General features: G+C 52.2%; 1 protein-coding gene across 2 annotated transcripts in view; it reads right to left on the bottom strand.

Moving 5' to 3' along the window:
• The window catches only part of HSF2BP (heat shock transcription factor 2 binding protein), a 72,496-nt gene that overhangs the window by 23,344 nt on the left and 36,206 nt on the right, over positions 1–12,946 (bottom strand). For both annotated transcript variants that reach the window (XM_075851033.1, XM_075851034.1), the window contains exon 3: positions 7,000–7,082. In XM_075851033.1, the coding sequence (XP_075707148.1) occupies positions 7,000–7,082 (83 nt within the window). The remainder of the gene's footprint in view (positions 1–6,999; positions 7,083–12,946) is intronic.

Raw genomic sequence — 12,946 nt, forward strand, 5'->3', positions numbered from 1 at the left:
TGCTGTAGGATCTCGAAGGGTCCGAGGAACCTGGGAGCAAATTTGCATGATGGCACCCTTAGTCAGATATTCCTAGAAGACAGCCAGACCTTCGTGCCAGGGAGAAATTGAGGGGGTTCTCTTCTCCTTGTGTCAGCCTTCCGTTTCATGCGGTCGACTGCCATTAGGATGTCCGCTGCTTGATCTGCCTGAAGTCTCTAAAAGCGGAGTCAGCCGCTGGTACCTCGGAAGTATCGGGGACCGGGAGAGGAATTTGTGGGTGTTGGCCGTAGATAATGAAGAACGGTGTATTCCTTGTGGACTCGCTGGTTTGATTATTATATGAGAACTCAGCCCATGGAAGCAGCTGCACCCAGTCATCATGCTGCTTGGAGATGAAGTGGCGTAGGTAGTACTCCAAGATCTGATTGATCCCCTCGACCTGACCATTGGACTGAGGATGGTAGGCTGAGGAAAAGTCCAACTTCACACCGAGGAGTCCGCAGAGGGCTCTCCAGAACTTTGAGGTAAACTGAACCCCCCGATCAGACACAATATGCTGCGGCAAGCCGTGCAGGCGGAAGATGTGTTGGATGAATAGTTAGGCCAGCTGAGGAGCAGAAAGAAGACCGGTCAGAGGAACGAAGTGGGCCATCTTCGAAAACCGATCCACCACCACCCAGACTGTACTGCATCCAGTAGAGGGGGGCAGGTCCGTAATAAAGTCCATAGCTATATGCTGCTAGGGAGCATTGGGCACAGGCAAGGGCTGGAGCAGACCAGCAGGTCTGGAGTGAGCGACCTTGTTGGCTGCACATACAGAACAGGAAGAAACAAAGTCCATAATGTCCTTGGGCAGCGTGGGCCACCAGAAATTACGAGCAATCAGATCCTGGGTCTTACGGACCCCCACGTGATCTGCCAGTCTAGAGGAGTGTGCCCAGCGGAGGATTCTTCCACGATCAGCCAGGCACACAAAAGTCCTGCCTGGAGGAATGTCCCCAACTTGCAGGGGATTGACAGAAACAATACAAGATGGACCAATAATGCTCTGTGGAATCTTCATGGTGTCTTCCGTCTCTAAAGACCTGGACAAGGCATCGGCCCTCACATTCTAGTTGGCCGAGCTCAAACTGGAACCTGGTAAAGAACAGTGACCACCTAGCCTGACGAGGGTTCAGCCGTTGGGCCGTCTGGAGGTAGGTCAGATTCTTGTGGTCTGTAAAAATTAGGATCGGATGAGCTGCGCCCTCCAGTAGATGTCTCCACTCTTCCAGAGCCAATTTGATGGCCAGTAACTCCCGATCCCCAATCGAGTAGTTGCGTTCTGCGGAAGAGAAGAGCTTAGAGAAATATCCACATACCATTGACTTGCCCTTAGGACCTCTCTGGAACAGGAGTGCACCAACACCGACAGAGGATGCGTCCGCCTCCAACGAGAACTGCAGAGAGACATCCGGATGATGGAGGATAGAGGCTGACGTGAAGGCACTCTTCAGGCTATTCAATGCGGACTCTGCCTCGGGAGTTCACACCTTGGCGTTCATACCCTTCTTAGTGAGGTTAGAGATAGGAGAAGTCAGTGAGGGCAAGTTTGAAATAAACTTTCTGTAAAAATTGGCGAATCCCAAAAAGCACTGTATGGCCCTCAAGCCTTAAGGGCGTGGCCATCCCAGGACGGACTTTACATTCTCAGGATCCATCTTGAGACCTCGATTCGAGATGATGTAGCCCAGGAATGGTAGAGCATCTCTGTCAAACACGCACTTCTCCAACTTGGCGTACAGACGATTCTCCCTTAACCGTAGCAGAACTTGACGGACATGTTTCTGATGCGTCACCGGATCTGGAGAAAAAATCAAGATGTCATAAAGATAGACCACTACACAAACATAGAGGAGGTCACGGAAAATGTAATTGACAAACTCCTGGAAGACCACGGGAGCATTGCACAGGCCGAAGGGCATTACTAGATACTCATAGAGTCCATCACGGGTGTAAAATGCCGTCTTCCATTCGTCACCCTGGCGAATTCGGACTAGGTTGTAAGCCCCACGCAGGTCTAGTTTAGAGAAAATCTTGGCACCACGTATACGATCAAACATTTCTGAGATCAGTGGCAACGGATATTTATTCTTCACCGTGAGTTGGTTGAGACCTCAGTAGTCGATACAAGGACGAAGAGAGCCATCTTTCTTTTTGACGAAAAAGAACCCGGCTCCAGCCGGGGAGGAAGACTTTCGTATGAAGCCACCCTCCAAGTTCTCTTTCACATAGGTGGACATGGACAGAGTCTCTGGCAAGGAGAGAGGATATACACTACCACGGGGAAGCGATGCACCAGGAATCAGTTCGATAGGGCAGTCATACGCCCGATGTGGAGGCAATGTCTCAGCCTCCCTCTTGCTGAAGACGTCCGAAAATGCAGCATAATGACTTGGCAAACCTGCCAATGACCGAGGCAGAGAAGGCTGAGCTGAACGAATCTGCACCAGGCAACGGCTTTGACACTCAGGGCCCCACTGGAGAACCTCCCCAGAATTCCAGTCCCGGGCTGGGGCATGCAGTCGGAGACAAGGCAGGCCCAGGAACACAGGGTTAACAGCTTTGGATAGGACATAGAACGACAGAAGTTCGGAGTGAAGAGCTCCTACTTGGAGCCTCAGCGACTTGGTCACAGCTATAACTGGGTCTGGCAGAGGTAGTCCATTTACTGAAGCAACTGACAACGGGCTCTCCAGAGAGGTGGTGGGTAATTGCAGAAGGTCCACCAGGACTCTACGGATGAAATTAGCAGCGGATGCAGAGTCCAGATACGCAGAGACCTGATGCGTTCTCTCACCGAACACTATGGTCACAGGTATGGACAATTTAGACGGAAGTCCTCTCTTACCCAAGGTTGTCACTCCAAACAACCCTAGGCTTTGGGATCTTTGGGGACACATGCGCACAGGATGGCCACCGAGGCCGCAATAAAGACAGAGTCCAGATGTGCGTCTGCGTTGTCTCTCCTGGGTGGATAGCTTACACTGGTCCATTATCACAGACTCCTTAGGAGGATCGACATCTGAAGACAGCAGGGGTTGCTGCAAAGTAGGAACCAGACTAGGAAGAACTCCCTCCCGACGAACCTCTTGAAGGCGTTCTCGGATTCGCATATCAATCCGGGCAGCCAGAAGGATGAGGTCATCCAGGGTAGACGGCAGATCTCGAGCGGCAAGTTCGTCCTTAATTTTAGGAGCCAGTTCATGCCAGAATGCAGCTACCAGGGCCTCATTGTTCCATAACAGTTCTCCCGCCAGGGTGCAGAAGTGGATGGCGTACTCACTCACGGTGGTGTCTCCTTGGTGTAGGTTAATCAAAGAGGCCGCTACAGATGAGACCCGACCAGGCTCCTCAAAAACCAAAACGAAAAGTCCGGAGGAAGGCTTGGAAGTCACGGGTCTCTGGTCCTTGTCTCTCCCAGATAGGGTTCGCCCATGCAAGAGCCTTGCCAGTGAGGAGTGAGATGATGAAAGCGACCCTTGCGCCATCAGACGAAAATGTCCTATTATACAGACTGAAGTGGATCTGGCACTGATTCAGAAATCCACGACAGGTACTTGCGTCTCCATGATAGCTGTTAGGAAGTGGCAAAGAAACATGCGGGTCAACACTACCAAGAGGTGTAGTCTGAGGATCAACACTGCCAGGAGGTGTAGTAGGAGGAATGGCAGCTTGTGCCTCCTGCCGACGTGCAAGAATGCTCAACTCCTGGGGGAGTTGATCCTGTCGAGACCGGAGGTCCAGCATATCGGCCCGCATCTCTTAAGACGTTGTCATGGTCTCGAATTGGCCAGCGGGGTCCATGGCCTGAGCGTACTGTGACGAAGGGTCTGTGGACCCACAGGGCCGTACCGCCTTGACGGTATGGCAGCTGGCCAACAGGGCGCAGGTCAATGTCTATAGTTCGTATAGGGTACGTGTGGCAGCTCGGACAGTAGCAAGACAGGCTCGGCTGGAACTAGGCAGCAGGCAGACGTCAGGCGTGGAGAAGCAGGACAGGCGTGGTATACAGCATGGCACGACTTTGGCTCAGCACAGTGCTCGACCAGGATAGTACGGAATGCAGGGAACAGGAACACACTGGGAGGCAATCACATAGACAAACTAGGAAACAACAACAATGCTCAGGCATCAAAGCAGGGGGCTGGACCCCTCTTATAGTCCAGGGTACTCACAGCCTGATGTTCATTAAAGTCCGGTGCGCACGCTGCCCATTTAAGAGCGGGCACGAGCGTGCGCGCGCACCCTACGGGATCCGACTGAGGTTAGTGGAAGCGAGCGCTGGCGTCTCCTGACGAGGAGGCTGGGGCCAGCGCTTGCCGACTCGTGGCTGCAGCTGTCAGGGGGAGATTGGAGCTGACAGCCCGCAGCCACGGACATGACACTGTCACATACTCCTCACCTGACACCAGCTCCACATCCTCCCACACACTCCTCACCTGACACCAGCTCCACAACCTGTCACACACTCCTCACCTGACCCCAGCTCCACGTTCTGTCACACACTCCTCACCTGACACCAGCTCTATGTCCTGTCACACACTCCTCACCTGACCCCAGCTCCACGTTCTGTCACACACTCCTCACCTGACCCCAGCTCCACGTTCTGTCACACACTCCTCACCTGACACCAGCTCTATGTCCTGTCACACACTCCTCACCTGACCCCAGCTCCACGTTCTGTCACACACTCCTCACCTGACACCAGCTCCATGTCCTGTCATGCACTCCCCACCTGACCCCAGATCCATGTCCTGTCACACACTCCCCACTTGACCCCAGCACCATGTCCTGTTACACACTCCCATGACACCAGCTCCTCATCCTGACATAGACTCCTCACCTGACACCAGCTACACATCCTCCCACACACTCCCCACCTGACATCAGCCCAAGTCCTGTCACACACTCTATATCTGATACCAGCTCCACATCCTTACACATTACTCACCTGACACCAACTCTACGTCCTGTCAAACATTCTTCACCTGACACCAGCTCCATGTCCTGTCACACACTCCCCACCTGACACCAGCTCCATGTCCTGTCACACACTCCTCACCAGACACCAGCTCCACGTCCTGTCACACACTCCTCACCAGACATCAGCTCCACGTCCTGTCACACACTCCTCATCTGACACCAGCTCCACGTCCTGTCACACACTCCTCACCTGACACCAGCTCCACGTCCTGTCACACACTCCTCACCAGACATCAGCTCCATGTCCTGTCACACACTCCTCACGTGACACCAGCTCCATGTCCTGTCACACACTCCTCACCAGACACCAGCTCCACGTCCTGTCACACACTCCTCACCTGACATCAGCTCCACGTCCTGTCACACACTCCTCACCTGACATCAGCTCCATGTCCTGTCACACACTCCTCACCAGACATCAGCTCCACGTCCTGTCACACACTCCTCACGTGACACCAGCTCCATGTCCTGTCACACACTCCTCACCTGACACCAGCTCCACGTCCTGTCACACACTCCTCACCAGACATCAGCTCCACGTCCTGTCACACACTCCTCACCAGACACCAGCTCCACGTCCTGTCACACACTCCCCACCTGACACCAGCTCCATGTCCTGTCACACACTCCTCACCAGACACCAGCTCCACGTCCTGTCACACACTCCTCATCTGACACCAGCTCCACGTCCTGTCACACACTCCTCACCTGACACCAGCTCCACGTCCTGTCACACACTCCTCACCAGACATCAGCTCCATGTCCTGTCACACACTCCTCACGTGACACCAGCTCCATGTCCTGTCACACACTCCTCACCAGACACCAGCTCCACGTCCTGTCACACACTCCTCACCTGACATCAGCTCCATGTCCTGTCACACACTCCTCACCAGACATCAGCTCCACGTCCTGTCACACACTCCTCACCTGACACCAGCTCCATGTCCTGTCACACACTCCTCACCAGACATCAGCTCCATGTCCTGTCACACACTCCTCACGTGACACCAGCTCCATGTCCTGTCACACACTCCTCACCTGACACCAGCTCCACGTCCTGTCACACACTCCTCACCAGACATCAGCTCCACATCCTGTCACACACTCCTCACCAGACATCAGCTCCACGTCCTGTCACACACTCCTCACGTGACACCAGCTCCATGTCCTGTCACACACTCCTCACCAGACACCAGCTCCACGTCCTGTCACACACTCCTCACCAGACACCAGCTCCACGTCCTGTCACACACTCCTCACCTGACACCAGCTCCATGTCCTGTCACACACAACTCACCTGACATCAGCTCCATGTCCTGTCACACACTCCTCACCAGACATCAGCTCCACGTCCTGTCACACACTCCTCACCTGACACCAGCTCCATGTCCTGTCACACACTCCTCACCAGACATCAGCTCCATGTCCTGTCACACACTCCTCACGTGACACCAGCTCCATGTCCTGTCACACACTCCTCACCTGACACCAGCTCCACGTCCTGTCACACACTCCTCACCAGACATCAGCTCCACGTCCTGTCACACACTCCTCACCAGACATCAGCTCCACGTCCTGTCACACACTCCTCACGTGACACCAGCTCCATGTCCTGTCACACACTCCTCACCAGACACCAGCTCCACGTCCTGTCACACACTCCTCACCAGACACCAGCTCCACGTCCTGTCACACACTCACCAGACACCAGCTCCACGTCCTGTCACACACTCCTCACCTGACACCAGCTCCATGTCCTGTCACACACAACTCACCAGACACCAGCTCCATGTCCTGTCACACACTCCTCACCAGACACCAGTTCCACGTCCTGTCACACACTCCTCACGTGACACTAGCTCTACATCCATCTACACATTCCACACCTGACACCATCTCCACGTCTCGCCACACACTCCACCACTGATATGATGCGAGATCTGTGAAAGAACAGTCATAAGAAGTCTTCTGTTGAGGGTCTTTACTTACTTCTTTTGTTCTTAAACATTCGCTCTGAGTTGCCTGTAATCGAGCCTTGATATGTTCACAGTCCAGTTCTCTCTCCTCCAGAGCTAAGGAGCAAACCACAAAGTGGACTGAACTAAGTGGTCAGTGCAGCAGCAAGAAAGAACAATAGGGAAAGAATCAGAATGGCAATGAAAGAGCCAAATGATTACCAGGGTCAGAATGAGGACACAGGAAAAATGAAAAATACAGGTATAGGTCACAGCATGAAGCCTACTCCCAGTATTTGTAGTGAAAAACCAGACAAACCCACGACAGAGACAGGACACACCCACAAGACTCCTTACCACCACCACAGACCGAGAAACAGGATACCCTCACGACAGAGATAGAACACTCCCATCAGACTCCTTACCACCACCACAGACCGAGAAATAGGATACCCTCACGACAGAGATAGAACACTCCCATCAGACTCCTTACCACCACAGAGAAACAGGATACCACCACGACAGAGATAGAACACTCCCACCAGACTCCTTACCACCACCACAGAGAAACAGGATACCCCCACGACAGAGATAGAACACTCCCACCAGACTCCTTACCACCACCACAGACAGAGAAACAGGATACCCCCACGACAGAGATAGAACACTCCCACCAGACTCCTTACCAGCACCACCACCACCACCACAGAGAAACAGGATACCCTCACGACAGAGATAGAACACTCCCACCAGACTCCTTACCACCACCACAGAAAGAGAAACTGGATACCCCCACGACAGAGATAGAACACTCCCACCAGACTCCTTACCCCCACCACAGACCGAGAAACAGGATACCCTCACGACAGAGATAGAACACTCCCACCAGACTCCTTACCCCCACCACAGACCGAGAAACAGGATACTCCCACGACAGAGATAGAACACTCCCACCAGACTCCTTACCACCACCACAGAGAAACAGGATACCCTCACGACAGAGATAGAACACTCCCACCAGACTCCTTACCACCACCACAGACAGAGAAACTGGATACCCCCATGACAGAGATAGAACACTCCCACCAGACTCCTTACCACCACCACAGACAGAGAAACAGGATACCCCCATGACAGAGATAGAACACTCCCACCAGACTCCTTACCACCACCACGGAGAAACAGGATACCACCACGACAGAGATAGAACACTCCCACCAGACTCCTTACCCCCCACCACAGACCGAGAAACAGGATACCACCACGACAGATAGAACACTCCCACCAGACTTCTTACCCTCACCACAGACCGAGAAACAGGATACCCTCATGACAGAGATAGAACACTCCAACCCGACTCCTTACCACCACCACAGAAAGAGAAACTGGATACCCCCACGACAGAGATAGAACACTCCCACCAGACTGCTTACCACCACCACAGACAGAGAAACAGGATACCCCCATGACAGAGATAGAACACTCCCACCAGACTCCTTACCACCACCACGGAGAAACAGGATAGCATCACGACAGTGTAATGGCAGGGGGTAGGGAGACGGACAAGTGAGCCCTAATCTACCCGCCACTCTGTCCCTGCCTACTTGCAACGACCCGCCCTAGGCGACGGGGTACAACTGGGCGGCGGTCCCTGCGCTCAGTAAGTGCCCGACAAACACGACAAACATACAAAGGAACACAAGCAAGGAAAAGGGGCCGTTGCCCACGGCAACACCGTGAGCAACCAGAGTGGTGAATAAGCCGAGTCAAGCCAGGAGTGTGCGAGGTACAAAACGAAAAGCAGAAGAGTAGTCGGTAAGCCAGGGTCTGTATGGAGCAGGATCAAAAATAGCAGGAGCTGTAGCTGGGCCAGGAAACCACAAGGAAAGAATCACAAGCACCGAGGGACAGGAAGTGCAGGCTTAAATAGACCGAGGGCGGGAGCTAGCTGAGTCTGGCCAGGTTACGATAGGCTCTCCCACTCCTAAGCCTGCCAGCCTGAATGGTGGAAGCAGGAGTCAGTCTCAGGGATGTATTCTCAGGTGCTGACTGATTAGTTCTGGGAGTTAATCCCGAAGCTGTGCCTGGCAGATCCTTTACAGTACCCCCCCTTTTATGAGGGGCCACCGGACCCTTTCTAAGTGGACCTGGCTTACTGGGGAAACGCAGGTGGAACCTCCTGACCTATACCCCAGCGTGAACATCCCGGGCGGGTACCCAAGTCCTCTCCTCGGGCCCGTATCCTCTCCAATGGACCAGGTACTGGAGGGAGCCTTGGACCATCTTGCTATCCACAATCCTGGCCACCTCGAATTCCACCCCCTCAGGGGTGAGGATGGGAACAGGAGGTCTCCTCGAGGGAGCCAAGGACGGGGAGCAGCGTTTGAGGAGGGAGGCATGAAACACGTCGTGTATCCGAAAAGACGGGGGTAACTCCAGTCGGAAGGAGACAGGATTGAGGACCTCAATGACCTTATACGGCCCAATAAACCGGGGAGCAAACTTCTTGGACGGAACCTTGAGACGCAAGTTCCTAGACGACAACCACACCAGATCCCCGACCATAAACAGGGGGTTATCAGAACGTTTTTTATCAGCCTGAGTTTTTTGTACGCTCTGGGACACCTCTAGGTTTTTCTGAACCTGGGCCCAGACTGTGCACAGTTCCCGATGAACGACCTCTACCTCGGGATTGTTGGAACTACCAGGTGAAACGGAGGAGAACCGTGGATTAAACCCAAAATTACAAAAAAAAGGAGAGACCCCTGACGAGTTACTGACCCGGTTATTAAGGGAAAATTCGGCGAGGGGAATGAAAGAGACCCAATCAAATTGACAGTCAGAGACAAAACACCTTAAGTATTGTTCTAGAGATTGATTAGTCCTCTCCATTTGGCCATTGGTTTCAGGATGGAAGGCAGAGGAGAAGGACAGATCAATCCCCAACTTCATACAGAAGGCTCTCCAAAACAATGAAACAAATTGTACCCCTCTGTCCGAAACAATATTGACAGGGACCCCATGGAGACGCAGGATGTGTTTGACAGACAAGGTAGCCAACGTTTTGGCGTTGGGTAGTTTCTTGAGGGGCACAAAGTGGCACATCTTACTTAAGCGGTCCACCACCACCCACACCACCGACTTGCCTTGGGATGGAGGCAAATCGGTGATAAAATCCATGGAGATATGTGTCCAAGGTCTCTGGGGAATGGGCAACGAACGCAGTAAGCCCGCTGGTCGGGACCTGGGAGTCTTGGACCTAGCACAAACCTCACAAGCGGCGACGTAGGCCTTAACGTCTTTAGGCAACCCAGGCCACCAATAATTTCTGGAAATTAGGTGTTTGGTACCCAGGATGCCTGGATGGCCAGATAGTGCGGAGTCATGATTTTCCCTAAGTACCCTTAGCCGGAATTGCAGGGGAACAAACAGCTTGTTCTCAGGAAGGTTCCCGGGAGCTGCACCTTGATCAGCAGCAATATCAGAGACTAAATCAGAATCGATCGAGGAAATGATTATACCTGGAGGCAAAATACAAGCTGTATCTTCCTCCGAAGGAGGGCTGGCCATGAAGCTACGCGACAGTGCATCAGCCTTAATATTTTTAGACCCAGCCCTATAGGTAACCAAAAAATTGAATCTGGTAAAAAATAACGCCCATCGAGCTTGTCTCGGGTTTAGCCTCCGGGCAGATTCTAGGAAAACCAGATTCTTGTGGTCGGTAAGGACCCCCTCCAGGAAGTGGCGCCACTCTTCAAATGCCCATTTAATGGCTAAGAGTTCGCGGTTGCCAATATCATAGTTACTTTCAGTTGGCGAAAACTTCCTGGAGAAGTAGGCACAGGGGCGGAGATGGGTGAGGGACCTGGTACCCTGGGACAAGACAGCCCCCACTCCCACCTCAGATGCGTCAACTTCCACGATAAATGGCTCCATTTGGTTGGGCTGAACCAGCACCGGGGCCGAGACAAAGCACTTCTTAAGGACCTCAAAAGCCTGGACAGCCTCAGGAGGCCAGTGGAGGAGATCAGCACCTTTGCGAGTGAGGTCCGTAAGGGGCTTAGCGATGACCGAGAAGTTAGCAATAAATCTCCTGTAATAATTAGCGAACCCCAAAAAACACTGTAACGCCTTCAGGGAGGCAGGTTGGACCCATTCCGCCACAGCCTGAACCTTGGCGGGGTCCATGCGGAATTCATGAGGAGTGAGGATTTGACCCAAAAATGGAATCTCCTGTACCCCAAACACACATTTTTCGGTTTTGGCAAACAGTTTGTTTTCCCGAAGGACCTGGAGCACCTTCCTGACATGCTCAATGTGGGAGGACCAGTCCTTGGAAAACACCAGTATGTCATCAAGGTACACTACCAGAAAAATCCCCAGGTAATTTCTCAAAATCTCATTTATGAAATTCTGGAAGACCGCAGGGGCATTACACAACCCAAAGGGCATGACGAGGTATTCGAAATGGCCTTCGGGCGTGTTAAACGCAGTCTTCCACTCATCCCCCTCTTTGATGCGAATAAGGTTATACGCCCCCCGTAGATCCAATTTAGAAAACCATTGGGCCCCCTGAACCTGATTAAAGAGATCAGGAATCAAAGGAAGGGGATACTGGTTCCTTACAGTGACCTTATTCAGGCTACGGTAGTCAATGCATGGCCTAAGACCACCATCCTTCTTCCCCACGAAGAAGAAGCCAGCACCTACCGGAGAAGAAGAGGGACGAATGTAACCCTTGGCCAGGGATTCCTGGATATTTACTCTCATAGCTTCACGTTCGGGACAAGAAAGATTAAATATCCTACCCTTAGGAAGCTTAGCTCCTGGTACCAATTCGATAGCGCAATCGTATTATCTATGAGGAGGTAACACTTCGGAGGTCTCCCTAGAGAAAACATCAGCGAAGTCCTGAACAAACTCGGGTAGCGTATTCGCCTCCTTAGGGGGAGAAATAGAATTAACAGAAAAACATGACGTACAACATTCATTACCACATTTGGTAAGCTCCCCAGTATTCCAGTCAAACGTGGGATTATGCAACTGCAACCAGGGAAGACCTAGAACCAAATCGTACGATAATCCCTGCATCAACAGTACAGAGCATTGCTCCAAATGCATGGAGCCAACAAGGAGTTCTAAAACAGGGGTATGCTGTGTAAAATAACCATTAGCAAGAGGAGTGGAGTCGATACCCACTACCGGGACAGGTTTAGGCAAATCAATCAGAGGCATAGCAAGGGACATAGCAAATTCCACAGACATGATATTAGTAGAGGACCCTGAATCCACGAAGGCACTGCCGGTAGCAGACCTACCACCAAAAGAGACCTGAAAGGGAAGCAAGATCTTAGTACGTTTCATATTTACGGGAAATACCTGTGCGCCCAAGTGACCTCCCCGATGATCACTTAGACGCGGAAGTTCTCTGGCTGCAATCTTACGCTTAGGACAGTTGTTCACTTGATGCTTGTCGTCCCCACAGTAGAAGAAGATACCATTCTTCCTGCGGAATTCTCTACGTTGTTGGGGGGACACGGAGGCCCCGAGTTGCATAGGTATCTCTGAATCTTTCGGGGAGGAACGAAGCAACGGAGCTTCGGGAGGCATCATGGGGGAGTCGGAGGAGAAAACACATAAACGTTCACGTTGTCGTTCCCTGAGACGTCGGTCAAGTCGTACCACTAAAGCCATAACCTGGTCTAGGGAGTCAGAAGAGGGATAGCTAACTAGCAGGTCTTTCAGGGCATTCGACAGACCCAACCTAAACTGGCACCTTAAAGAGGCTCTGTCACCAGATTTTGCAACCCCTATCTGCTATTGCAGCAGATAGGCGCTGCAATGTAGATTACAGTAACGTTTTTATTTTTAAAAAACGAGCATTTTTGGCCAAGTTATGACCATTTTTGTAGTTATGCAAATGAGGCTTGCAAAAGTCCAAGTGGGTGTGCTTAAAAGTAAAAGTCCAAGTGGGCGTGTAT

Source organism: Rhinoderma darwinii, chromosome 2, assembly GCF_050947455.1.
Source record: "Rhinoderma darwinii isolate aRhiDar2 chromosome 2, aRhiDar2.hap1, whole genome shotgun sequence".
Classification (NCBI taxonomy): domain Eukaryota; kingdom Metazoa; phylum Chordata; class Amphibia; order Anura; family Rhinodermatidae; genus Rhinoderma; species Rhinoderma darwinii.